General features: G+C 59.7%; 2 protein-coding genes across 4 annotated transcripts; both read right to left on the reverse strand.

Moving 5' to 3' along the window:
- Window positions 1-326: 326 nt before the first annotated feature.
- On the reverse strand, window positions 327-5,554 carry TBL2 (transducin beta like 2). 2 transcript variants are annotated; one of them, XM_051809319.1, is made up of 7 exons: window positions 5,291-5,554; window positions 5,085-5,212; window positions 4,480-4,664; window positions 3,722-3,873; window positions 2,577-2,703; window positions 1,734-1,886; window positions 327-873 (listed from the first exon to the last, which is right to left on the reverse strand). In XM_051809319.1, the coding sequence occupies exons 1-7, from the start codon at window positions 5,430-5,432 to the stop codon at window positions 417-419; spliced, it is 1,344 nt and encodes a 447-aa protein (XP_051665279.1). In that variant the 5' UTR covers window positions 5,433-5,554; the 3' UTR covers window positions 327-416. The 2 variants fall into 2 exon arrangements, with proteins under 2 accessions (XP_051665279.1, XP_051665280.1); XM_051809320.1 differs by lacking the exons at window positions 5,085-5,212; window positions 5,291-5,554 and having other exon boundaries at window positions 3,722-3,926; window positions 4,480-4,599.
- Window positions 5,555-6,410: 856 nt separating this feature from the next.
- On the reverse strand, window positions 6,411-24,892 carry MLXIPL (MLX interacting protein like). Of its 2 annotated transcripts, XM_051809288.1 has the most exons (17): window positions 24,281-24,886; window positions 17,739-17,845; window positions 17,509-17,591; window positions 17,261-17,350; window positions 16,992-17,036; window positions 16,490-16,688; window positions 16,175-16,252; window positions 12,064-12,236; window positions 11,391-11,985; window positions 10,724-10,797; window positions 10,143-10,317; window positions 9,377-9,489; window positions 9,101-9,220; window positions 8,773-8,900; window positions 8,306-8,429; window positions 7,058-7,187; window positions 6,411-6,643 (listed from the first exon to the last, which is right to left on the reverse strand). In XM_051809288.1, the coding sequence occupies exons 1-17, from the start codon at window positions 24,574-24,576 to the stop codon at window positions 6,516-6,518; spliced, it is 2,658 nt and encodes an 885-aa protein (XP_051665248.1). In that variant the 5' UTR covers window positions 24,577-24,886; the 3' UTR covers window positions 6,411-6,515. The 2 variants fall into 2 exon arrangements, with proteins under 2 accessions (XP_051665248.1, XP_051665247.1); XM_051809287.1 differs by having other exon boundaries at window positions 11,391-12,236; window positions 24,281-24,892.
- Window positions 24,893-26,589: the final 1,697 nt, after the last annotated feature.

A 26,589-nucleotide genomic window follows, 5' to 3' on the forward strand; every position in this document is an offset into this window, starting at 1 on the left:
ACGGGGAAACCCTGAGCGTGGAGCACCGTTACAGCACTACCCGGTCTCGTGCAGCAGACACCCCCCCCCCCCCCCATTCCGCATCAAAAATTGAGCTTGGGTAGCTCCCTTGAACATCCCCCCCCCCCCAAAAAAAATAAAACCACGCTACCCCACAGCCACAGAAATCCCATTTCTAAGCTCAGGAAACCTCGCGGGCGCTGACTAAGCCATCCCTCCCGTGGGATATTGATGATCCAAGCCTGCAGAAGGAAAAACCATTTTCCCAGTGGGAGCCCCCCACCATCCCCAGCGGCGTCCCTGCGGTCACAGAGCAGGCAAGGAAGGACCCAGAGGCCACTCTTTTATTACCAGCCGTTCAGAGTTATTAAAAAAAAAAAAACCCTCCCCCAAAGGCCACGGGCAGCAGGGGCAGCTCAGACCTTCCTGCCGTAGATGGCGGCCAGCGCCTTGCGGGCACTGCAGATCTGCTGCTCCAGCCGCTCCCGCGTGGCCTTGTTCCCAGTTTTTTTGAGCATGGCCTCCATGTCCTCCACCAGGGCGCGGTGCCCCGTGGTGTTGTGGAAGACGCGGATGGCGCGGTCCCCGCAGGACACGAGGTAGCGGCCGGTGGTGTCGAAGGCAAGGTCGGTGATGCCGTGACCGTGTACGCCCTGGAGCCGCTCCTCCTCCTCGCCGCGGCGCGTGTTGTACACGGTGATGTCGGTGCCACCTGCCACGGCCACGGCGCGCCCATCGGGGGACAGGGTGATGAGCCGCGGCTCCGGCACCGAGCACTGCCCTGTCAGCAGCAGGTACGGGTCCTGCTGCTTCTTGTACTCCACATCCGTGTCCCAGAACTTCCACGTGCCGTCCTTCGACACCGTCGCCATCCTGGAGGCACGAGAGAGGACATGTACGGGCTGTGCTGTCTTTCCACTATCCCAGGTTGCTCCAAGCCCTGTTCAGCCTGGCCTTGGATGCTTCCAGGGATGGGGCAGCCACAGCTTCTCTGGGCAACTTGTGCCAGGGCCTCACCACCCCCATAGCAAACGGTTTCCCTCCAATATCTCATTTAACCCTGCTCTCTGTCAGTATAAAGCTGTTCCTCCTTGTCATGTCCCTCCAGGCCCTTGTAAACAGTCTCTCTCCATCTTCTCAGCTCCCTTCAGGTATTGGAAGGCCACAACTGGGTCACCCCAAAGCCTTCTCTTCTCCAGGCTAAACAACCCGAATTCCCTCAGCCTCTCCTCACAGCAGAGGTGCTCCATCCCTCTGATCATCTTGGTGCCTCCTCTGGACTAGCTCCAACAGGTCCATGTCCATCCTGTGCTGGGTCCCCAGGGCTGGAGGCAGCTCTGCATGGGGGGGGGGTCTCACCTGAGGGGGCAGAGGGGCAGAATTCTCCCCTCCCCTGCTGCCCACGCTGTGGGATCAGACCAGGGCACAGGGTTGTGTCATGTCCAGCCTCTCCCCCAAGTCCTTCTCCCCAAGGCTGCTCCATCTGCTTATCCCCAAGCCCAGATTGATCCCAGGGATTGCCCTGACCCAGGTGCAGCACCAGCACTTGGTCTTGTTAAATCACATGAGATTCCCATAGACAGGGAATATACAGGTGGCACGAGCCAGTTTTGGCCACCCAGGGCAGTGTTTTACCCCTCCCAGCTCAGGGGTGCAGCTGGGGAACCCTAGAGGGGGTGAGCTGTGTCCTGAGGGTGATCCAGAGCGGGCTGTGTGGGATAACACACACTCACCTCCTCGAGTCGTTGGAGAAGGAGAAGGAATGTACACCAGCAGTATGGCCCTTCAACTCAAAAGCCCTGGTGACCTCTCGGAATTCTCCATTCTTGCCAAAACACACCTCCCACACCTTCACATCAGGGGTAAAGCCACAGGATGCCACAAACCTGTGTGAAGGAACAAGCAGAGACACAGGGTACCTGTTACAGAGCACCTGAGCAAGGCAGGGCCAGTGCTCTGCAAACCTGTCCTGACTCCTCCACTCAAATCTTTGGTCAGCTGGGAAAGTTTTCACTTGTCTCTGAAACCCTGCTGGTAAAGGGAATGCTAAGGAAGGGCACCAGAACAACTCAGGAATGAGAAATTCTCAGGCCAAAGCAAAAGAGTTCAATGCTTATGATCCCCAAACTCCCTGAGCCTGGAGCAAGGCAAATCATCCTGCAGCGACAGGTTAGAGACAGAGCAGAGAACAAGATTTTCCTGATAAACAGATCTCCCAGAAATAAAGACTTTAGCTTTATAATTAACCTTTAAGAGCTTACAAACAAGTTCAAAATGCTGTTTGCTTTGCATAGGCTGTTTGCTCTGTCTCATCTCTGCTACCTGAGGCCAAAGTTGTTCTCAGGTTACCAGAACAGCAGCGCTGAGGCACAACAGTAACACACCGTGTCTGAGCCCACATCAGCTCCACATCCCAGAGGGCAAAATCCCTTTTTAAAACTGTGGAACCCTCAGAAAACTGCATTACAATAACAACTAACTGCTGATGGTCTGAACTGATGATGTCCTGTGGGAAGGAGTGAGGTTCCCAGCTGCTCCTGCAGCGGGATTAGCCCGGAATCCCTCCTGTCCCTCACCTCCCACAGGGTGACACCGTGGCGTAGGCATTGTTCATCTGGTTGGTGTTAATGCTGGACAGGACTTCTCCCTTTGGGCTCCAGATCAGGATGGTGGTGTCACTGGAAGCTGTCATAATAAACTTTCCTGGGGGAAAAAGGCAAAGATCGGGAGAGGTCCCAGACCTAACACGGCCAGAGACTCATTGAAGCCCCAGCACAACCTCTCCCTGCAGCTGGAGAAAACCAAAAGCAGCACCAAAATCCAAGGAGGGTCAATCAGAAGACTCAGCTCCTGGTTATGCCTTAGTCCTCCTTTAGCTTTTGGCACTGGGCCCACACGTGCCCCTCGCTCAGCACCCTCAGCCCCTGCAGAGCTCAGCACGGGCTGTGCCACAGCAGGAACACAGCACATTCCATCTGCCCTGTGTGCCTAAAACCAGCTCGAGGATCAGCCATGGATTGTGGGCAGGCAGCTGAATCCCAGTCACACCAGCACCACCCATGGTTACTGGTTGTATCCATGTTGGACTCCTGCTTGTTCCCACTTCCCCAGTGCCACCTCAGCCCAGGCAGGGAGTTGCCTGTTTACCTTTCAGCTACTTGTTGCAGGTTTAAGTTTTTACTTTCACAGCTGAACAAAGGTCTCAGTTAACATTTTCCCTGCTCTCCTGTTACAGAGGTGAATTCACATTCATCTGCTGTCACGTACCTGAAGCATTAATCCATCAAGCCCTCACCACCAACACAGAATTCCCACCCACCCACCCTCACCTCTGTTCTAGGTGATCCCAGAAGTTCAAGACAGATCATAAGAACTCACTAGAGAGATTTCTGACTGGTTAAAGAGAGACTGGTGGGCCAGAGAACAGCGATCCTCTCAATATTGAGACCAGACCTCTTTGCAACAGCATCCCTGAAAATGTAAATTAAGAGACTGTGCATATCGGGGAGCTGGTTACAGGGACAGAATGGGTCTGAAAATGACACCTTTTAGTTCACTCAGGAGTAAATTAAATAAAAAAAGAACCCTAAGAGACTACAGAGAGTCAAGTACTGGGGCTGAGCACAGCCTTCAGATTGCCAAAAACTCCAACACTTTGAACCCAGCAGCTTCACAAGGAAATCAAAGCCAACCTGGACAGCTGAGCAGCTCATTTCCATACCTGTCTCTGCAATCCCTATGTTAATGACGGGAGCTTTGTGCTTCTTTGGGAAGTCCCCAGAACTTGCGGTGAAGGTGAAGCTCCCATCGTCCTTCTTGGTCATCTTGTAGACACGAATAGTCTCGGCATTTGCCAGCCAGACAATGAAAGCCCTGTGGAGGGACAGGTCCTGATCCCCAGCTCAGCCCAGGTCACTCAGGGCCACCTGGGGAGAGGGATACACTGGCAGGTAAAAAGCTTTATGAGGGCACCAAGTTCTCTCCCTGTGTTGGCCCCACTGCAACACTGAATGGAAAAGAACAGAATTTATTACACCTGAAAATGAGATGCTTTCCTCTTTCTAAAAGAAGCCACTTCACAAGGAGCCAAGACATGCTTTCCCACCAACTTTCCCACCCAGCAAGAGCTCCTGAGCCCACTGGAGAGGCTCAGCAGCACATCCCAGCTGGCAGAGACCTCAATGGCATTTCCATGGTCATGCAGGGCACTGGGATATTTGCCCCAACAACAACATTAACCCATCAGGGGTTGTACTGCATGATCTCCAGAGGTCCCTTCCAACCCTGACTGTTGTGGTTTTGTGATTCCGTGCCAGCTGCCTTCAGGAAAGGCCACGGATCAGTGGTTACAGTGATGACCCAGTGACAAACACTGCCTCCACGCATCCCAGGGCACATACCACTGATGCCAGCAAGGCCTGGCTGTGGGATTGGTGCCTCCGCAGGACACCCCCGTGCCAGCACGAGGCCCGTCCGTACCGTGAGTCGGGGCTGAGGCGGACGAGCTCGGCGTGGTCCAGCCCCACGTTGGCGCGCAGGCAGCGGTGCTCCCGCCCCGCCAGGTCCCGGGTGCTCCACAGCCGCACCGTGCGGTCCTCGGAGCACGACGCCAGGTACTTCCCGTTGCTGCTGAAGTCCAGGCAGGTCACCGGGCTGCTGTGGCCCTGCGGAGAGAGCGCGGTCACGGCGGGAGGAGGCGGGACACTGGCACCAGCAGGATACCGGCACCGGCGGGGCAGCGGCACAGGGAAGGACACCGGCACCGGGCACACGGCACTGGCGGGACACTGGCAGGACACCAGGGGGACACTGGCACCGGGAAGAACACGTAGCACCGGCAGGGCACTGCATCCGCGGGACACCCGCACCGAGCACACACAGTACTGCCCGGACACGGTACTGGCGGGGCACTGGCGAGACACCAGTGGGATACTGGCACCGGGGACACCGGCACCGGGAGGGACAGCGGAACCGGGCACACACAGTACCGGCGGGACACTGCCAGGACACCAAGGGGACACCGGCGGGCACACACGGCACCGGGGGGGACACCAGCGGGACAGCGGCCCGGGGACACGCGGTACCTTGAGGGTGGCGACCAGCAGCCGGTGTGTGAAGCTGTGCTGCTGCTGCTGCTGCTGCTTCTCCCTGCGAGGCCTCGCCTTCGCCTTCCGCGGCTCCTCCGGCCTGGCGTGCCCGTTGGCCCTGGGCCCTGCGGGAGCGGAGGGGCCGGGTCAGCTCCGCTCCGCTCCGCGCCGCCCGGCGCCCCGCTGTCCGCCCCGGTACTCACCGTCCGGCGGGGCGGCGGGGGCTGCCCGAGGGGCGGCGCGGCGCAGCGCGGCCGCCAGCAGCAGGACGAGGACGGTGATGAGGAGGAGGATGAGGAGGGCGCCCGGCAGCCCCAGCCCGCCCGGCGCCGCCGCCCCCTCCATGTTCCCGCCGCCGGTGCCGCGTCAGCCACCGGCACCAGGGGGAGGACCCGCGCGTGCGCATGCGCGGCCCCCGCGGGGCGGCCCCTGGCGGGCGGGGGCGGTACTGCAGCCCCGGCCCCCGGTGTCACCCAACGATGTGACCCAACGATGTGACCCAACGATGTGACCCAACGATGTGACCCCAGGCTGTCACCCCCCGATGTCACCCAACGATGTGACCCCAGGCTGTCACCCCGGTGTCACCCAACGATGTGACCCCCGGTGTCACCCAACGATGTCACCCAACGATGTGACCCCAGGCTGTCACCCTCGGTGTCACCCAACGATGTGACCCCAGGCTGTCAACCCCCGATGTCACCCTCCCGATGTCACCCCAATGCTGTCACCCCCTACACTGCCCCGGCCCCCACGCTGTCACCTCCTCGCTGTCACCCTAGCGCTGTCACCCCAACCCTGTCACCCCAACCCTGTCACCCTCAACGCTGTCACCCCCTACCCTGACCCGGCCCCGACGTTGTCACCCTCAACGCTGTCAGCCCCAGCGCTATCACCCCCTATCCAACCCCGGCCACCCCCAGACCTCCCGGCTGTCACCCCATTCCCTACCCCAGCCCCCCGACAACGGCCCCCCCACTTCCCCAGCCTCTGCCTGCACACTCCCCCCTCCAGCCCCATCACCCCCCCAGGCCCTGCCCGCACCCCCTCCCTAGCCCTTCCTTCCTCCAGCTCCTGCCCTCAACAGCCCCTGCACCCCCAGCCCTTGCCGGCACTCCCCCACCCCCGCCACCCCCCGCCCCTAATCTGACCCCACGTCTCACTTCCCCGCCTCTGCCCCGGTTCCCCTCATCTCCCCCCAGCCCCCGTCCCCGTTCCCAGCCCCGACTGTCCCCACCCCGTCTCACCGCCCCTCCATTCCCGGTCCCACCCCACCCCTCCCAGCCGTGCCCTAGAACAGCCCCGGGGCTGAAGAACCAGGCGGGGGCCGTGGCACAGCGAGTCCTTTATCGGGGGGGAAGATGGGGACAGCCCCCTCGCAGCCCCGGCTGGGACCCCCGGAGCCCCCGGGCCGCCCTCCTGGGGCAGTCAGGAGGAGGAGGAGGAGGCGCCGCGTCCCAGCGCCGCCACCGCCCGCGCCGCCTGCTCGGGGACACGGGCAGGGTCGCTGAGGATGGAAGTGGAGACGCTCAGCTGCCGCAGGGAGCTCAGGACGGCTGCGGGGACAAGGGACAAGGGGGACAGGTCACTGCCCGACGCCCCTCGGGGGCTGCGAGGGGTGACCCACCCTGCGGGAGACGGCGCTGCCCATCCCTGCTCCAGCTGCTGGAACAGCGGGACCGCTCTCTGCCACAGCTCCCAGCAGATGGGGCGAAGGGAAACCCACCCTGTGGGGCTCTGGAGACGGCTGAATCTGCCCTGCCAGGACACCGGGTTAGAGCACAGAAAGCTCATCTGGGAGGTGGGCGTGACAGGAGCACAGGAAAGCATCGAGCACAAGCCCCGGGACATCCCACGGATCAGCCTCTCCATCCCTCAGGACACGGCTGTCTTTTTCCCCTCAGCCTTTCCCTTAGTCTGTGCCCACCCAACTCGCTCGGGGTGCCAGAGCCGGGCAAAGGGCCACCTACTTGGCCGAAGTGCTGGGAGGGAGCAGTGCTGGTCCAGCCAGGCCAGGGATGTCTGGGTGAGACTCTCCATGCTTGCCGTGGACACCATCCCATTGAAGGACTCAAAGAGGGGCCGCATGATGATACTGAACTGGCGGGAGCAGAGGAGTTAAGGACCAGCCTTGCCACAGCCATGGTCTCCCACCTGCCAGGTGTGGGCATCACCCTCCCTCAGCAGCAGGACAGATCTTGCCCAGCTCTGGAGCAGAACTGCTGGAGCAGCAGGACAGACCATGGATCAGACCTGCTGGGTGCCTTCCCAGCTCAGCACCGCACTGGGCACCAGCCTGAACTGCTGGGGTGATGAGGACCTGAGTGTCACCTGGGGCGGTGGGAGAGCTGTGTAACCCCCACCATGTCTGCTAGCAAAGTGCCCAGGAGCAGGGCAGGACACCAGTGTGGCCAGTGTGCTCCCCCAGCCTGCAGGGACCAGGGATTTTGATCTGGGGACCAAAATCTGGGACAGGTGATTTTGTGCATGCAGTAATCCACACAGATACCTTTGCCGCGAGCGTGTCCTGGAGCCCATGTTGGCTTTAGGATACTCAGTGTCCTGAGGAAGGAGCTCCCCAGCTCTGTCAGCAGCCACCTCTGCCTTGCCCAGATGTGCTGCACTGGGTGGGACCGTGGGCAGCAGTGCCTGCCCAACCCTTCTGCTACTTGGGATTTCACAGACCTCACAGTTTCTGTAGGTTTAATGGTCCCAGTGTGTCTAATCCCTGCTCACAGAGGAGCAGATCCAGCCCTCTGCCTACAGGTTTCCTTGCCCTTGGTCCTCTCCATCCCTGGATTTCCAAAGTGTGTCATGCAGCCACCAGGACCAAGCCATCATGTCCCCAGCTTTGTGTCTGGACCTCTCCTAATCCCTGGTTGATGGCTGCTGCCTCTCAGAGCCAGTTCCCATCTCACCAGGAGCAATTGCCTGCATGAGCTCAGTTCCACTTTCCATTTCCCTGAAGACCAACCATTTATTCCTACTATTTTTGCTCCCTTGTAACAGAAGATTCCTCCTAACCACAACACCTCGGCATGTTCCCACCATGTGCCCTCGGCTGGGGAGCATCTCCCTGGGTCCCTCCCTACAGGTCCCTCTACAGGGTCTGTAGAGCCAGAGGGACCCCACAGACCTGGCAGCAGCGGGTGAACCAGAGCACCTGGTGTTTGGTGCAGAGGTCAGAGGGAGCAGCAGGTGCTGGCCCCAAAGGATACGATCCAGAACTTCCAGTTCTGCAGTGTGGAGGAGCGGACGTACTCGTCGAACATGCCGCGCATGTGGTCGAAGCGCTGGCGCGTGATGGGCACCCCCGTGGCCGGCAGCTGCTCCTGGCACAGGCTGTGGGGCACAAGCAGCGCCGTGGGGCCGTGTTTGGGAGGCTGGGAGCCACAGGGGCTGCCCATGGGGCCCAGCAGGAGCTCAGAGGCTCCAGCAGGACCTCAGCTCTCAGCAGGGGTTGGCAGGCAGTGTCCCTCTCCCAGGGTGGCTGTGGGGCCTGGCCCCACAGTCTGGTCCCAAGCAGTAACTGCCTCTTGAGCATCAGCCCTCTCCCAGCCAGGGTTTTAGGAGGGACAGGTGCTCCAGGGAGACCTACCATGTCTTGCTGCCACTCCAGCACTGCCACTTGCCCTGCCTGGACACCCCGAAGCAGGCAGTGTCCCCCAGCCACGTCCCCCCTTACTTGATGGAGCTGTTGAGCTCCTCAATCTGCTCCCGCAGCCGCTGTGCCTCATCCTGCAGAGCCGCCCGCTCCTGCTGCAGCTTGCAGATGTACTCAGCTGTCTTCTGCAGGGTGGTTGCCTTGCTGACCTGGGAAACCAAGGGGTGAGAGGGGTACAGGGCCCAGACCACCCTGGCAGAGTCTCCAGAGCCCAGACCGCCCTGGCACGGCCACACAGTGCAGGTCTCCATGTGCCTACAGGGGCAGGAGCTCCATGCTCTGGGGCAGAGCAGGGATGCAGCATCCCCCAGGTGTCCCTGCATGCCCAGGGATGGCCCTGGGTGCTCACCTTGATGCTGGGCTGGGTGCTCAGCGTGCTCACCAGGCTGTGCAGCGTGGTGAAGCCCAGCTTGATGTTGAAGCGCCTCTTCTGCTCGGCGGAGATGTGCGTGATGCGGCGGCTCTCCAGCTGCGGGGCAGCGCCGTCAGGCACCTCCCGGCAGCGGGGACAGCCACGGGCCACCAGCCCCAGCGGGGACAGGCTGGCCCAAAGCTTGCAGTGAGGGTGGATGGAGTTTTGGGGGGGTAGGAGGAAAGGGGGGTGCATATGGGGCTGCTGCAGTACCTTGTTGGACTCAGGCCTGCCCCGACGGGACACGGGGTGGTGCACGGAGGTGCCAGTGCCCAGCCCTGCAGCGGGTCCTGGAGAAGCCTGGCTGGGCTTGCGCCAGTTGCTGTCTGGAAAAAGGAAAATGCTGGTTTGGGGAGAGGGCAGCAGCAGCCCCTTGTGACAGAGTGACACCTGTCACACACTGGGACAGGCACGGAGGAGCACCCACAGTACTGCCCCTGCCCTGGGGCACCCACCCCTCTGACTGGGATGCTCTGCTCCAGCCTCTAACCACACATTACCCCAAATCCCACTCATTTACAACTGCTCAGAAATGGGAACATCTGGGATGTGACATTTTAAATTCCCGGTGTTTCTTGGGGTGGAAATATCCAGCAAGAGTCCCGAGGGCAGCAAGGTTGTGGTGTGCAGCACCGGAATGAACTGGGAACGACACCAGAGCCTGGTTTCCAGCGGCCGTGCTGGTTTCCGCGGGTGAAAGCAGGCACTTCCTGCTCCAAAACCAAGCTCTGGGGTTTCAAAACCACAGTCAGACATTTTGCTCTGTTTTTGTCTTTTCCTATTTCTGCTTTTGCCCCTGTAGAAGGAGGCAGGTGAAGGGGCTGCGCCTCCCACGTGGGGAGGAACCTTCTGTGCTTGGCTGGGGGAATGGAAATAGCTGGGATTGAAGCCAAAATGAAACATTCCCACAATGTTTGGTCCAAGCTCTCTGCAGGAACGGTGGTGCCCTGTGGAGCTCTTTGGGGTGCCCCTGGCTTACCACAAGCTGAGGTGGGAGACAGCTGCTCTGCCTTGGGGACTCTCAGGGAGCCCGGTTGCATGCCTGCCAGCGGCACCGGCACCACTGGGGAAGGGCTGGAGCCAGGAGCCAGTCCTGGGCTCAGCTGGGCCATTCTGGGGAGGAAGGTGGCAGGGACTTCGGGAACAGTGCTCTGCTGCTAGGAGAAGGCAGAGGGAAAGGGAGTTGGGGAGTCAGCACCCCACAACTGGCACTGAAAGCCAAACCCCCACAAGGGACAGGGAAGGGCAGCCCCACTGAACCATCTGCAGAGGCAGCCCGAGGCCCAGAGCCCCAGGAAAGGTGTCTCTCCCACCTCTGCCCTGGTTCTTTTACCGAAGACACTCGGGTGAATCCTGCCACCTCCAGCCACATGTCCACTCCTTCCCCCTTGTGCCTGTCCAGCCCACAGCAAAGTGTGACCCCCTTGGAGCCCATCTGCCCCCCTACCCCTTCTCCCCCCCTGCCCCAGCAGCCAAGAGAGGGCAATTCCCAACCTGGAGGGGGCAATTCCCAATGGGGGAGGGGGAAATTCCCAAGCTGGGGGATAGGTGAGTGCTTACCGGGGAGACAGGGGCCACGGGCATGAGTCCTGCACCCATCGGGCGAGGGGCGTCCAGGGCTGGGTCCTGCTTGGCTGACAGGGCAGGGAGCAGATGGGCTCTTCTGCGTGGGGCTGTCAGGGCTGGGGTGACCTTCCCCGCCCCAGGGGACAGCCAGCCCCCCACACCAGCACTGCTGCAGCCCCTTCCCTGCCAGGCTGCCCCAAGAAGGGGGATGCACCCCTGGAGAGAGGTGCCAGTACTCTCTTGGCAGCGGGGATGTTCTTGGGAGCCTTGTGCAAGCAGGGAGGCCCAGCCCCTCCCCAGCCAAGCACAGGGACAGGGACATAGCATGAAGGGACCTGTCTCATCACACCTACAGGCAGCAGGTTGTGCAGGACACCCAGTTATCTGTTGTGTCCATGGAGACCAGCCTGGGGACACAGGGATTTCCCAGCAGTGCCCGTGGCCAAGCCCTGGGGCTGCCTGGGCCTCAGCTCCCTCTGGCTCCTGGAGCTGGGAGGATCTTCACCCCTGTGCTTGTCCCTATGGGGACAGCCATGTGCCCTGCCCAGCATCCCCAGAGCCCCAACACCAGGGAGAAAGCATGGTCCCCTCTCTGATCCCTCCCATACCATCCCCCCCGGCTCACCCCTGTGTCCCCCCACAGTCCCCCCGTCCCCCTTACCTGCGGTCAGCAGCTGGCTCAGGCAGGGGTTGGACACAGGCAGGTGGGGCACGGCGGGTCCTGGCAGCCTCCTCGCCTTGGTGCCACCAGGCTTTGCCTTGGGCCGCCCCCCCCCACCCTGGGGCAGCCCCTTGGGGGGGGCAAACCTGGGGTCGCCCAGCAGGGCAGGGGGCAGGAGCTGGGGGGCAGCAGGGCCGGGGTACCCCGGGGGCACCATGCCCGTGGGGTAGCCCAGCCCCGGGGTGTGTGGGGTGAAGCAGGGGGCTGGGAGGGGGGAGGCAGGGTGGGTGAGGAGAGAGGGGCCAGGGGAGCTGGCGTAGGGGAACTTGGAGCGGGGGGCCGAGGCGGGGGAGAAGGGGGAGTCTGGGCTCGGTAGTGGCGCCCCAGGGGACAGGATGGGGGGGATGTAGTGGGGTCCTGGTGGCTCCAGGCTGAGGCACTTGGTGGGGAGGTCGTACTGCAGCGGGAGCTTGTGTCGGAGCGGGGGGCTGAAGCTGCTGGGCACTGCAGAGGGGGGCTCGGGGGGCAGGGGGGCCGGGGGCAGCTCGGGGCCCAGGAAGGCGCTGTGTAGGCTGAGCTGGGAGGCGCTGCTGGGCTGTGGGAGACACCGGAGCATCAGGGAGGGTGGCTGGGATACCGGCAGCCACTGGCTGTGGGCTGGGATTCTGCTCACCTGGAGGAGGGTGCCAGGTGACAGTGGGGCCTCAGGGCTTGCAGGCAGCCCCCTAGCACCCATCAGGGACTCCCCGGCATCAAACAGGGGCTCGGCCATGGGCAAGAAGCAGGACGGCTCCTGGTAGCCCAGTTGTGTCTGCGATGGGGCTGTTCGGTGGCTGAAGAAGAGATCTGCAGGGCCAAGTGGAGACATGGTGACTGGCATGAGGGGACCTGCCCAGAGACAGGGGACAAGCCCTGGGGCACGTAGGGTGGAGCTGTATCCTGTTACTGGCACTGCTAGAGACTTGCCAATCCCCCCTTCACCTTGTGTGGCCAGGGCAGCTCTGGTAGATTTGTCACCCAGGGCCAGCCTTGCCATATGCATGGGAACAGGAAAACCCACCCGGAGTGCCACCCAAGGGTGGGGATCCCATCCCTGGTACCCAGTTGGGCTCCACATGCTCCAGCCCCACGGCTGCTCCCAGGGGTGTGTGGGGCTGTATCAGCCCCGGGCTGGGGCAGGGACCACCACACCCAGGCTGGGGGCACAGCAGGGGGGTCCGGATGAGCATTCCCAAGCCACAGGGGAATGTGGATGGTCCCCTCTCCTGGTGGTGAGTGGTGTCCTCCCCACCCAGCACTGCCGTGCGTGCAGCCTGTGGGTAACCACATCCCATGGCCTTCCCGAAGCCGAGCCGCGTGACCCTGCCGCGACTCCCGCTCCCTTCCTGTCTCCTTCCCACAACCCTGCTCCTTCCGCAGCCCCAGACGCCGTGGCACGCAGGGCTGGCCCGACACTTTGGGCAGCCACCTCCCCGGGCACATCAGCCCCACGCCCGCCTCGGCTCAGTGCCTGTGCCAGCGCTGGCTCCGACATCACCACCAGGAGAGGGGGCAGAGGATGACTGTGGGGTTGGGATGGGGCTGCTGGATGCTTCCCTGTAGGAGGGAGCAGGAGGACTCGCTGGATTTCCTGCCTGCCAGCCCCTGGCACAGGCTCTGTGCTTGAGCATCCACCCTGGGACAGGCACTCGCATCTCCTCCGGGGAGCACCCAGCCGTACTCTCCAGCCCTTGTCTGGCACTGGCAGTGCCACCTCCAGGCCCTGCTGCTGGCTCTGCCTGCCTGGTGTGTGCAGCCATGACCAGGGCACTGGCTGTGGTCCAGGCTCCAGCACCCGGGGTGTCCTGACTGGGACCCACAAAGGCCTGAGACCCTGCTGAATCTACACCAGAGGAGCAAATGTGCCAGCACTGTGGGATGCCACAGGACTGGGCATGGTGATGATTCCAGCATGGCATGTGCTGCCATCTGAGGGAAACAGCGGTGTGAGATGGGGCAGAGCCGCTGCTGAGCTGCCCCACACAGCCCCCAGACTGCCCCTTCCCTCTGCCAAGGCCATGGTGAGTCCCTGGGGGCACGGCAGAGCCACCCCTGCCCCTCCACGGACTGGCACTCAGTGAGTGCCGTGATGCTGCCAGGCAGGGTCTCACCCTTCCTGGGATGCAGCCCAGCCCCACGCTGCCTCCACCTGCACTGTGCCCACACTGGGCTGCCTCTGCCACTGGCACCAAAGCTCTGTGGGTATTTATAGGCATTTCTGGTGCCCAGCTTGGCAGATTTGTGCCTCTTGTGCTTCTCGCTGTGCTACAGGGATGGCAGCCCCTGGGAGCCCTGTCCTCCCTTTCTCCTGCCCCTTCCCCACCCCACAGCTCCTGCCCATGCTCCTCCGCACCATCACATCACCCTGCCCTGCTCCAGGTAGTGCAGCACGGCCAGGGCACGGGGCTGCTCGAGGGAGAATAGCCCATGTGGTCAGCACACCACGCCTTTGGCATCCTGCTCAAACCTGGGGCTGCTCTCTGCTGGGATTGGGGCTGCAGAGCCCCTTCCCAACCTAAGGACCCTCCAGGACTGGCCACAGGCTCTGGGAGAGCCCTGTGGTGCAGCGGGACAATGCCACCCCGTGGGACGGCCAGCCCAGCCCCCAGTGTCCCCATGCCCAGCGTGGGTCCTACCTGGAGCGCGGTGCCAGCGGGGCACAGGGCTGGGCTGCTCCCTCGCCTCTGCCATCAGGACTTCTCCATCCGCCCCGCACCGCGCTCCGGACCCGCCGCGGACACGAGATGCTTCCTCATTTGGGGGTTGGCTTGCAGGCTCTGACTGGCAGGCACTGAGCTCTGCCAGGGCCACCCGACACGGTGACAGCCCTGTGACCCCGCGGTGCCCACCCCGCACAGCTCTGCATGAGGGATTCACAGAAAACCATGGCCTGCCCTGCTGAAAAAGTGTCCTCTGGGACATAACTGGGTTGGTGGCACCCAGCACCCACCATTCACCCCCGTCTCCTCTCCTCACTTCTCCACGGGGGACATGGCACACACACAGCCCTCAGCTGCAACCCCTCATCATCCAGGGAGCTGCCCCACACGGTGACCCAGGAAATGTCCCATGTCTAGGACAAAACTCTCACACACAGGTCTCCAGGCACCTCAGGAAATGTCCCATATCTAGGACAAAACTCTCACCCATGAGTCTCCAAGCGCCCCATGGAATGCTGCCCTGCCCCGGGGCACACCAGCCCCTCTCCAGCAGTCCAGGAGCCACAGCTGGGACACTGTCCCTGACCCCAGCAGGACTTTTTGGACCCTCCTCAGCCCCAGCAGTGTTCCTGTTCTGAGCTGCTGGGCACAGGCAGAACTGGAAAGAACGCTTCCCTGTGATTTAGTGGCTTGCAGTAAACCCCTATTATATAGCTTGCAGTAAAACCCTATTCCCAGACAGCACCCTGGAGCAAAGTGCAGGCCTTTTCCCAGGAAAAAAGCCAACCTGGCAGAAACATTGGTTCAGCTGAGCAACACTGTGCTCCTGCCATCTGCTTGAGCATGAGGCCATGCTGGGCCCTCAGAGGGGTGCTGGGGCTGCTGCTGTGACACCACGCAGGACCTCTTGGGGGGAGGGACACTTGTCTAGGGTCAATTTGACCCCCTTGGAGCTGTCCACTGACTGATGTCCATGTGGGGCACCAGGGGACAGGGGGCAAAGAGTCAGCCACGGGACAGACCCTCTTCCCAGTGTGGTCCAGCCTGATGGGATCTCTGGAGGGAGTGAGCCAAGGAGGTGCTGGGAGGAGCCTTCCCACCTCATCCATCCCCAGGGCATCCCACTGCCTGCCCTGGCACACAGAGTGCCCATCCTGCTCCCTGCCAGCATCTGGTCTTGCATCACCCCTCAGCCGTATGGCGCAAGTGCCCTTGTTTCCTCCTGCCGAAGGAAGTGGAGACGGGCCATGGAGCTCCAGGCTCACATGGGGGTCTGGAGATGCTGCTGCTGCCCGAGACCACCAGCTACCTGGAGGGCTTGCAGCCACCAACCCCCACAGTGTGCCCAGCTCCAGCACATTCGAGGGCAAAGCTGGTCCCCAGCGGTGCCCTGCCCTGGCATATGGGGACACTGCTGGGACCAGGACGTGTCCCAGTTGATTCCATGGCACACAGGGACACTCACAGCTCAGAGCCTGCATGGTAGCATGGGGGAGGCTGCTACTGCCCCCTTCCTGGTGTTCCTCCTTGTCATGCCCTTGCCCTAGCTGGACACCAGTGCCAGGTTTGTCTCTGGGCAGCCTGGCAGGGACAGAGGCTTGTCCCCAGGGGATGTAGCACAGACCAGTTGCAGGGTCCCAGTCCCTTGGGCTGCTCAGCCTGGGGCTGGCTGGGCAGTGGGGTGAGGAGGGGATGCAGAACCTGCCCTCCAGGGGTTTCCTCTTCCAATTTGGGACAATTGTCCTTCCTCTGTCTGCAGCCAAAATGAGGGGCTTTGGCACGCCTGGAAAGATCCTCTGCTTATAGAAATCCCCTCCCACAGCTCCTGGTGTGAACTTTCCCAACCTTCTGTGGCTCTGTTGGCCAGGCTACAGAGGGAGCTGCTGGGGCAGGCAAGCACACCAACCCCCTGCCTACAGCCCCTGTCCATCCATGCTGCTTTTCCCATGGCACTGGGTGTCTGGTGCTTCTGCCTGCCCCAGCAGCTCCCTCTGTAGCCTGGACAACCCTCTGACCCCCCATTTTGGGCTGCCACGGGGTGCAGGGCTGTGTGGGATGTGGTACCACATCCAGGCTGGCTCTTACCTGAGATGTCCATATCATCCAGGCTGGGCTGCAGGGGTGCCAAATCCGGCTGTATCATGTCTGCATTCCCAATGTATGCTGGAAGAGGGCAGAGCTGCAACATCAGGGCCCAGCCACTGCACCTCTAAGATCACCCTTCAGGGCTGCTCCCACCACCACCTGCCAACCCCTCTGTGTCACCCCAGTCACCCTGTGTCACTGGACCCTTCCCTGGGCAGGGAGGTGGGTGCCCACCCTGTGGAGAGCCAGGGCCATCCCATCCCACCACCCTGCTCCACCTCCACATCCTGCTGGAGCATGGTCTGGGGCACCTACCGTCCTCGGGGAGTGCCTGGTGAGTGCTGGGCATCTGTGTCATGGTGAAGAGGGTGTCAGATATGTCTGAGAGGAAGGTGTCCAAGTCAAAGTGCTGCCTGCTCCCAGGCTCCTCTTCCTCATCCCCAAGCAGCATTGGCACCACATTGCAGAAGAGCTGGTTGCACCATTTCTCTGTTGGCCTCCAGACACCCTCATCCTGCATGACATGGAGCAAAGGAGCCAGGTGGGCACCTCTCATGGGGAGGGTCCATGCCTGGCTCTGTGGCTGCTCTCCCTGCCATCCTCCATGCTTCCTGCAGTGTTATGACTCCAAACCTTCACATCTGGCACTCTGCTGCTTCCAGAAGGGTGAATCCAGCATCCCAAGTGCTTGGCATCCCATCCCATGGGGCTTGCCACACCATGGGGCTTTCCTCTGCCCTTCTCCCAAGCTGCCCAGTGCAGGGGTCTGCATTGTGCCTCCCTTTTCCCCCTCCCCACCCTTTCCTAGCAGACTCACCTGCTTTGGACTGGAGATCTCTCCCTCCCGGGTGGACTTTCGGAGCTGAAGGAGAAGACAATTTGTGTCAGCCCCCAGGCAGGGTGGGTATGTTGTGGGGCAGGGTGAGGGTGACAGCTCAGGGGGGGCAGCCAGCAGCCCCCCCCAACTCTGGCAAGAGCCTGTCACATCCCTCCCTGTCAGCCACAGCTCCAGGGTGGGCATACTGGTGTTCCACCCCACCACTGGCACTGCCTCAGAGGGGGAGCAGCACGGGCAGAGCCACTCACCCGCTTCTTGTAGTAGATCCTCCACTTGTGGTACTCCCTCATCACCACCTCGATGCGGCGCTTCCAGTAGTTCCCCTCCAGCACAACAGCCTGGGGGGGCAGGACAGGGGGTCATGGCTGAGCCCTCCAGCCCCAACACCCCACAGCCAGGGCTGTTTGCCTCGTGCCGTGTCAGAAACACCTTTCCCAGCAAATGGGTCCCCAGTTCCCTGCTGTGCCACCCAGACCTGCAAGGGACCCTGCCCTACCTCTGGTTTTCGGTGCTCATCAGCCTCCAACCCCTCCAGAGGGGTGATGAAGCCACACACGGGGTTCTTCCTCCTCTCCACATCTGCACAGGCGAGAGCACAGCTGGCATCATCCATGCCCCATCCATGATTTATCCACGCACCTGCACACGGCCACCCCGGTGCCAGCCCCATCCCCCTGGGCATAGCCTGGCTCCTGGCAGAGGGAGCAGGGTCTGGCCCATACTCACACTGGATGTACCACGCTCTCCAGATCGCGTTGTTGAGACGAATTTTATCCCGGCAAAGCAGCCTCAGCCCCTTGAAATTCTTCCACTTGGGTGACACCAGCTTCCCACTGAAACACCAAGCGAAGGGGAGGCTGAGGGGCACCATCCCACAGTCCTTCCAGTTCAGGGTCTCCCCGGGGGGCTATGCCTCAAGACAGGCCTAGGGGAACATGCCTAGGGGCCACCAGCCTGGTGGCAAGTCAGGAGCAGGCACAGCCAGGTGGCTCTGCTACAGGAGGCTTGGCAGGCACCTCTGGGAGCACCCACAGGAGCATTCCCAACTCCTGTGCACTCCGAGAGCAGCACAGGCCTAATCCCTGAGCTTCACAGACCCACGGGAGGCTTCTCAAACCCCCAGAATTAAAGCACAGCACACAGAGGAATTGACTCCTTGTGGTTTGAACCCCAGCTCTGAGGAGAGATCCCACTGTCCCTGACCAGGCCGGCTGTGTCCCAGCCCTAGGGGACAGGAAGGGAAGTCTCCCGCCCAGGCGAGACGCCCGGGGACATGTGCTGTGGTGCCTCTTGCCTCATCACAGCGTTTGGGCAGCTATTTCTGACCCTCCTTTTCATGCCAGGAAAGACTTGGAAATGCTGCTTTCAGCTGGGGCAGGCAGTGGCAGCCATCCTGGGGTTCTAGGAAGGCAGGACAGCACTGGAGGATGTTCAGGACATTAAGGGACACTTGTCTGTGCCCGAAGACAGACAGAGCAAGACCAGCCCTGCCTTCAGCCAGAGTTGCCCTGACCTCTTCTCCATACCCATCCCTGCAAACCTGTGCCCCCCAGCCCGAACTGGGCTCCTTGCTTCTGATTTCCCAGCTCCCAGAGGCAGCTGTGTTTGTTCTACAGCTCGTTGTGGTGGTGGTGATGTCCCTGATGGGACCTGCATTGGGGGAAGCCTCATTTCACTCACTGTCTTGTTTCCATCCAGCCAAGGGACACAACTGCTCCTGTGCCCTCACTGGGGAGGTCCTGGTGGTCCTGCTGCCCCAGGGGTCCCTCTGCCTCACTTTGGGGTCCATTTCACTTCTCCCAGCTCTCCCACCCATCAGGGCATGGCCCCAGGGCAATGCCAGCTGCTCCAGGGGTCCCTCTGAGAGGTGGCTGCAGCCTGCATGGCATCCCTCCCCAGCCAATAATTTGTCCCCTAAAGATCTCAGTGCTGCTCTGAGTCCCACTTTTCCTTGGCTCATGCAGGGAGCAGGAAAGGTAGAGGCTGGGGTGCTGTATCCCCTGTTCCCAGCCTCTCCTTGGGTGCATCCAGGTGCCTCCAGGCTGTGTCCCCAGGGAGGAGCTGGGGATGAGAATGGTGTAAGAAGCCTCTGACTTGTTCATTCAAGCTTGTGAAACCTCCAGAAATTCTCTAACTATGATTTTGATGGGTTCTTGCCTTGAAATCTGCTTTGACTTGCCTTGAAATCTGCCTCCTGCAGAGGAGGAGGACCAGGGACCCCTCCACCTCCAGAGCCTGATGCAGGGATGTGTCTGGGAGTGGGTGCTTCCACCCACAGGGGTGGATGGGGACAGTTTCCCAAGGGACATACAGCCCAACCCACAGCCCCAGGGGCTGGAAAAGGACCTGAGGCCCCGTGGCTCCAGCCTGCAGAGAGTTAAGGACTCGACTATCACCAGGATTTTGAACTTTCCCCAGTGTCACCCCAGGCAAACAGCTCGGTGCTGCCAAGCGGGGGAGCCAATGGAAAGGACGGTTTTCCCAGGCACCAGGCCAAATCCTACTGGTCAAGGCCACGCTCCTCACTCACAGACAGCTGAAAGGAGCAGCCCAATCCCTTGGCGTGCAGTCAGACACCTTGGTCACGCGTAGGGCCTGTGGGGCCGTGGCCACGGAGCTGCTGTGGGGTCTGGAGGCAGTGGCGTGATGCCTTTGGGCTTTGCCTCCAACTGCCTTTTTCTCTCCTTAATGATCCTTTTATTTTTGGGGCTTATCAGTCTGATCTTTGCTCCCTGCTTTACCTTGAATATGGCCCTACCCTTTCCTGAAATTATCTTCCCAGGGAGATGGATGCAAACCCCACATTGAACCGTGGGAACGGTTTAGGGTGCCCTAAACAGGTTGAGGGGCTTGCTGCCCCACAGTCAGAGGGACTGGGAAACAGTGGGCTACAGGGTATTTGTGGGATGGGGTGAGGTGGGAGCAGGGCTCAGCCTGGGTCCAACCCCAATGTGGGTCCACAGCACCTTGTTTGCTCCGTGGCTTATTTACCCATCCAGCACTTTCAGGTGTTGGAGTCCCCGATTCTGTGGCAAAATTGGTTCTTTTCCCCCCATCAGCAGCAAGAGGAGCAGGGAAGAGTGATCTGGAGAGATGCAGGGGCTGCACAAAGAGAAATGAGTGGCAGCAGGAGGGGAACAGCTGAGCTGAGGGTCCTCTGGCAGGGACAAGCCTGCTCATCCCTTCCAAGAAGCAGGATCCCTGTGGGGCTATCAGAGCCCCCCTCACCCCCTGAGCTGTGGGACATGGCTGTGGTTCCTGGGGCTGGCAGGAAGGAGGAGAGTGTTCCCTGCACGTCCTGAACACTCATCTTCCATTTCTCACAAATTTTACTACCACAGTCATGTATTTTCTTGAGTTTTTATGTTTTAAAATCCAGAGTCTGGCAAAGAAAGTTAAAAATCCAACCACGGTTTCAGTGGAATGTGCCTCCTAAGTGAAAAATGGCTGTGTTCAAATCCACCTTTAAACTCCACTACCTAAACAAGCTGTTTTCTTCACTGTGGATGAAACAACTGCTGTGCCAGCTGTGCTGGGACTGAACTCAGCCCAGGGGTGATTCGGGGATAGTGTGGAACAAAGGTGTTGATAGACTGTGCTGGGATGATGTAGGGACCTGCTCTGTGTGTACTCCAAGCAGAGATGGAACAGACATTTTCCTGTCCCAGATGAGAAGTGAAGGCATTGAAAAACTCTTGCAAAAAGTCACCTGAGAGCTGGGGAGTTACAAGCCAAGCTACACCTCCACAGCCAGTTATTTTGGTGGTCTCTGGAGGTATGACTCCCCAGTGCATCAGTGTGGGTACACCAGCACACCAGCCCGGCCCCTCTGCACAATCCTTGGACAGGATCAGCCCCAAAACTCCAGGGAATGGCAGAGAAAAGGCTCACAGCTCCCTGACACTAATGACAGCACAAGCACAGTGCAGTGTGGGTGGGTTTAGCCTGAGCAGGAGAGACTTTCCCCCTCATCAGACCCCCTGGAAGGGGGGTCTTCTGCCAGAAGGAAATGGGGAGAGGGAAGCTCAGCTTGTGCATCCCTCAGGTCTCTGCCTGGTGTTCGCTGCCCCTGTGGGAGTGTTTAAGGCACTGTGAACTAGAAAATCAATTAGAGAGTGTGTTGAAGCTATTGCAGCAATTCCACCTCTTCCAGGGGAGACACAGAGCCTGCCAGGAGGATGAATTAGTAGGGAATTGGCACACAAGCTGCCTTGTTTCGAATCACAAGAGGGGCAGAGTGGATGCTCCAGGTCAGTTCCCAGTCTAACATCCCTACCTGCCACATCTCTCCTTTGTTACTTGCAGGGAGGAGGTTCATCCACATCACACTCTGGGAACAGCTACGGGAAGATACTTCTGGAACTTGAGGCAGATGTGTGCCAGGTAAGACCATGAGAGGCTGCAGTTTGCAGCTCCCAGTCTGCTCCCAGTTTTTCTCCCTTCGGGAGGATGTTCCCCAGGTCAGTGACTCCCAGGAATGGGTCATGGGAAGGGTTGTGAGCCCAGCTGGTTCAGCTCCACACTCAGCCTTTTGGGGAAGGAGGGGCAGCCAGGTGGGCTGCAGGGAGAAACATCACCCACGGGAGAAACAACAGTCTAAGGAAGGGATTCCAGAAATTAAGGCTGTTGCAGGAGAAGGAGTGGGAGAGAATCATTAAGCCTTTGGCAGGAGAGCTGCTCTAAGTGTCCTGGAATATAAGTAAAAAGGAACTCAGCCTCCAGCACCACAAGGAAGACTCTGGAGCAGGGATTGCCTCTCTTTGAGGGATCTGAGCGAACAACTTACTGCTGGAAGCAAACCTTGATGTGGAGAGAGCGTTTCTTTCCAAGCCAGGGGTGATGCACAGTCTGCCCAGGAGGGGAAAATAAGTCAGATCCTTGGGGTGACTGCTCAGGCTGAGACAGGACTGCTGTAATGTCTGTGAAATGTCCAGGAGAAATGCTGGAGAGGGGAGGAATTCCAGCTATAGCCACTGAAAAATGTTCAGGGAAAGTTCAAAGACCTTTGAAACTGTGCCAGACAGCAAGGGGATGTGTGGCTGCAGCAGTCACAGCTCACCAGGAGGTGGGATAGTTCCCCTCTGCTCCACACTGTGATGGCCAAGGCTGGCTACTGTGCCCAGACTGGTCTCCTGGTCCAAGAGGGAGGTTCACAAACCGGAGCAATCCCAGAGGAAGGTGTTGAGATGGTTGGGGATTAAGGCACATGACAGAAAAGGAGGGAGAGGGATGGGTTTGTTTATCTACTTACTGCCACCAGCTACACCAGTTGGAACAGGGAAACTCCAACTAAAGCCATGGACAGCACTCCTCCCTGTGAGAGCAGGGCAGCCCTGGGGAGGCTGGAACATGGTGGGCTCACATCCATCAGTGATGGCCCTGAGCAACCTGACCTGGCTTTGGACCCAGCCCTGCCCTCCAAAGGAGCTGGATGATGAATTCCAAAGCTGACACCTTTCTGTGGTTCCTCCTTGGTTAGGGAGTTAGTCTGCAATAAACTGTGGCTGCTCTCCTGAGGACTGGGGGACCTTGGGCTGGTGACTCCAGCTGAGGCCATGCTGCACCAACCCCCCCTCTGGGGAACCTGGCTGGCATGGAAGGTGTAAAATGGCAGGTGATGCAGAGAAGTTACAGATTAGATGAGACTAAATGTAGAGGTGCACCAAGTACCTTTAAACTGCATTTTCCCACTCTGATACCTTCCTCCAGCTGCTGCCTACAAGAGTGTCAAAATGTATTAGCAAGGGAAAGGCTGGGACAGCTGGGGGTGTCCATCCTGGAGAAGAGAAGGCTCCAGGGAGGCCTCAGAGCCCCTTCCAGTGCATAAAGGGGTTTCCAGAGAGCTGGAGAGGGACTTTGGGCAAGGGCCTGGAGTGACAGGACAAGGGGAATGGCATCCTACTGCCAGAGGGCAGGGTTAGATGGGATATTGGGAAGAAATTTTTCCCTGAGAGGGTGGTGAGGCACTGGCACAGGTTGCCCAGAGAAGCTGTGGCTGCCCCATCCCTGGAAGTGTCCAAGGCCAGGTTGGACAGGGCTTGGATGAGGGTCCCACTGCAGTGGAGCCGGTGTGGGCATTGCCATGCCCAGTGCAGGAAGGAAATGAAGCACTGACAGAGTCCAAGGGGTTGGGAGATCTGGAGCAATGGAGCCCTGACTGCAGTGGAATGGCAGAGCTGTGCCCTGCCAGCTGCCAGCAAACCAGGCACCTGGGACATGGTGACAGGCCAGGTATGTGGGAACTGGTACCCTTGGAGTGCTGTCCCTGTGCTCAGCATCCCCAGGGATGCCCTGGCAGTGACCACATATTCCATCACATGGAGCACTCAAGGTCTTAAAGGCAAACCTGAGACCTCAGGCCCTGAATGAGACCCTAAATGAGCCACTGAATGAGGGGGAAGGCAATGGGCACCTCTTCAAGGCTGCTTTGCTGAGCTTCTGCTTTCATGCAGCATCAGCAGCACATTGTTATTCCAGGTTTCCACCCGGGATATTGTAATTCCAGGTTTCTTTCCTTTGGGAAAGGTTATGAAGATTTGCACTGACCTGAGAAAGTCCCTCTGATGCCATGCTGGAGAGAAGTCAAAACCTGGGGGCAAAGGAGGGATCTGCCTTCAAGAATGTGGACCAAAGCACCAAGAGACACATTGCAGTCTGTCCTGTTGTCACCAAGGAGCTGTCACCAGGGCTTGGGTGATTTGTGTGGCAGGGGAATGATCCAGTCACCCATCAGATTTAGCAGGAGAGAAGGAAGGAAGCTTTTGGGAGACCCTGGACAAAAGCCTGTGCAGCCATCCAGCCCTTAGTGCTGCTGCTGCTTGTCATGGAATAACCTCAGGACATGTGGACAGAGTCAAGGACAGAAGGCAGGACTCCTGCTCTGGGCTGGATTGCCAAAGGCTGAGTGCTGGCTGCCCACAGGGTCACTGCTGCTCTGTGGGGTGCACAGGGTCTGGCCATGAGGGTGCTACAGCTGAGCACAGCGACGCTGGATCTCATGGGAAGGTGGAGCAGAGTCAAGCTACACGTCAAAAGAGAAGGAAGTTCTCACCTGTCTCCATGGCCAACAACCCAGCACCAGCCCTTTCTCCCCAGAACCTCCCAGGATGGTGTTTTCTGAGCATATGGCACACACAGCCCGTGGAGAAGAGTGGGACGATGTCAGCTGGCAACAAGGCCCTGGTTGGGCAGCAGGGCTCAGCCCCTCATGTCTTCAGAGACCTGGGGGCCCATGAGACACATGCCAGTGTGAGGGCTCTGGAACTCACCTGTACTCCAGGCTCATGCACTCGAAGAGCCGGGTGAGGGTCGGGTCGATGCTCCGGGGATCAGCCGGCTCGGGCTTGGTGCGGTGGTGCCGCCGCCGGGGCAGCGCGTCGCTGTGTGGGGACGACACCATGAAGTGGCCGCTGTGGATGACCTGGGAGGGGTTCTGTGCCCCAGCACCGGGTCCTGTGCCACCCACAGCCGCGTCCTCGAAGTCGGAGTCGGAATCAGAGACCGGGCACTGCCCAACCGGGGGCTCCGGGAAGGTTCCCAGGAGCCCCACCTGAGCTCCTGCCATCGCCTGGCGCCTGCTGGGGAGCCCTATGGACCTGTCCCAGCGCTGTGATCCATGTCCCGGGTGTGCCAGAGCCTATGGGCACTGCGCTGGCATCAAGCACGTGCCGTTGGGCTCCCCAGCACAGGACACCCTCACCACAGCTCCTCCTGGGCGCCTCCTCCACCCGGCCCACGCTGCCTGCTCCACGCGCCGGGGTTCAGCAGGTGCTTTGCCGGGGTTCAGCGGTTGGTTTGCCGGGGTGGATCGTCACCAGCCCTACTTATAGTGCTGGTGGCTGGTCCCGCCCATGGCACACCGTCAGCAGGCCATGGCACTCTGCCACCAGCGCCTCAGCTCCGCGCCACCGTCCAGCTCCAGCAGTGTCCCTGATGACCCCACCTTTTCTGTCTCCCCTCCAGGTGGGGAGGAGCAGCTGCGGGTCCCCCGTGCCCCGAGGGTTGGCTGGCAGGCAGCTCTGTTTACCCGGGGTTAATCACTGATCCCGGGGGCCGGCTGGGAGAGGATCGGGCGGTATTTACCCAGCACCTCTTCCCTAATGGATCTCCCTGCACTTTTCAAAGGGAACAAATACAGATTAAGGGACACAAACAGGTAAAATTATAGCAACGGGCACCCAGCTCAGCACAAAGCACACAGAGGCACTGAGCCATGTGCTGAGCTGAGAAAGAGCCCAGGGAAACCTGCTCCGAGGGAGAACCCAGCAGGAGAGAGGATGCAAATGCCCAGTGTAAGAGGGGACAGCAATGAGCCCGGATGTGGTGGGATTTATACACCTCGTGGTCATGCAGTTCTTAAAATCACAGAATCAACAAATCCTAGAATGGTTTGGGTGGGAAGGAACCTTAAAACTCATCTTATTCCAATCCTCCTGCCTTGGGCAGGGACACCTTCCACTAGCCCAGGTTGCTCCAAGCCCTGTCCAACCTGGCCTTGGACACTTCCAGGGATGGGGCAGCCACAACTTCCACGGGCAACCTGTGCCAGGGCCTCACCACCCTCCCAGGGAACAATTTCTTCCTAATATCCAATCTAAATCTACCCTGGACTGCCTTCACCTCTGAGGTGTCCTGAGAGATGCAGACAGATGTGCCAGCCCCCTCCCCTGCTCTGTGCCAGCTGATCTTGGATAAATGCTGAGATCCCTTGCCAGGGTCTGGCATGTGCCGTGTCACAAGCATCTCCTCTCTGACCCAAGCCACAGAGGGACACAGTGGATATCATTTCAGTCTTAAGTCACTTATTTTCTCTCTAGTTTTTGACAACTTCTTCTCCAGCCCCACAACCTGGCAGGAACACACATGCCAGGATAAAGAGGTGGAATAAAGCTGACATAGATGGCCACAGGCATCAGAACCCTAATCCAGCCTGCAGATGCATTTGGACAACCTCTGTACCACCCAGGTGGCCCCTGCTGATGCTCCAGAGGGATGAGCAGCCACTCAGGGTATTTTCCAGGGTTGGAAGAAGAATATGCACAGAACTGGTTTGGATAAATTCCACAATGATCACTGTAAACCTCTCTTAGGAACCATTCCTGGATTTTCCAGCCAGATTTCCACGACTCCATAGCACTTTTCCCCCTCTGTGGTTCATTACAACCCCTTCAGCCTGTAAAGATGCTGGACAAAGAAATAATTTTAAAAGTACTGCCTGCAGACATTTTAAAGCAGTAACGGGCATGTGGGTGTCCTGGGAAACTAAAATTTAGGCAAGGCACAAGGAAACAAAGACGTCAGAGATACGCAGGGTTTCTGGTCATGTTCCTCTTGAGCTGTGCAAAAAGGACTTCTCAGGATTTTGACAAATACCATTTGCCATCTGTTCACTGGCCACAGGCAGACTTCAGTCCTCTGGGACAACATCTGTCTGAGGGAAGCAGAGAAATACATCAGCGAGGCTTTTAGGGACATCACAACTCCCTCATCCCCAGTCCAGCAGCTCTCGTGCTACAGAGGAGGGAAATCCCGTGGGCAAAAGGCATCCAGACTAAGGAAAGGGGTGATGGGTCCTCAG

Source organism: Manacus candei, unplaced genomic scaffold (assembly GCF_025592945.1).
Source record: "Manacus candei isolate 608988 ecotype Guabito, Panama unplaced genomic scaffold, ASM2559294v1 h1tg000076l, whole genome shotgun sequence".
In the NCBI taxonomy this organism is placed as follows: Eukaryota; Metazoa; Chordata; class Aves; order Passeriformes; family Pipridae; genus Manacus; species Manacus candei.

What these genes read in the sequence shown, in the direction of transcription:
- TBL2 (XM_051809319.1), bottom strand. Translation starts at nt 5,432, where the DNA reads ATGGAGGGGGCGGCGGCGCCGGGCGGGCTGGGGCTGCCGGGCGCCCTC. An exon ending in CGCCTCAGCCCCGACTCACG is followed by an intron (nt 3,874 to 4,479) that starts GTACGGACGGGC and finishes GTCCCTCCACAG; the next exon opens with GGCTTTCATTGTCTGGCTGG. An exon ending in CATAGGGATTGCAGAGACAG is followed by an intron (nt 2,704 to 3,721) that starts GTATGGAAATGA and finishes TTTTTCCCCCAG; the next exon opens with GAAAGTTTATTATGACAGCT.
- MLXIPL (XM_051809287.1), bottom strand. Translation starts at nt 24,576, where the DNA reads ATGGCAGGAGCTCAGGTGGGGCTCCTGGGAACCTTCCCGGAGCCCCCG. An exon ending in ATGAGCACCGAAAACCAGAG is followed by an intron (nt 17,351 to 17,508) that starts GTAGGGCAGGGT and finishes CTGCCCCCCCAG; the next exon opens with GCTGTTGTGCTGGAGGGGAA. An exon ending in AGATCTCCAGTCCAAAGCAG is followed by an intron (nt 16,689 to 16,991) that starts GTGAGTCTGCTA and finishes CATGTCATGCAG; the next exon opens with GATGAGGGTGTCTGGAGGCC.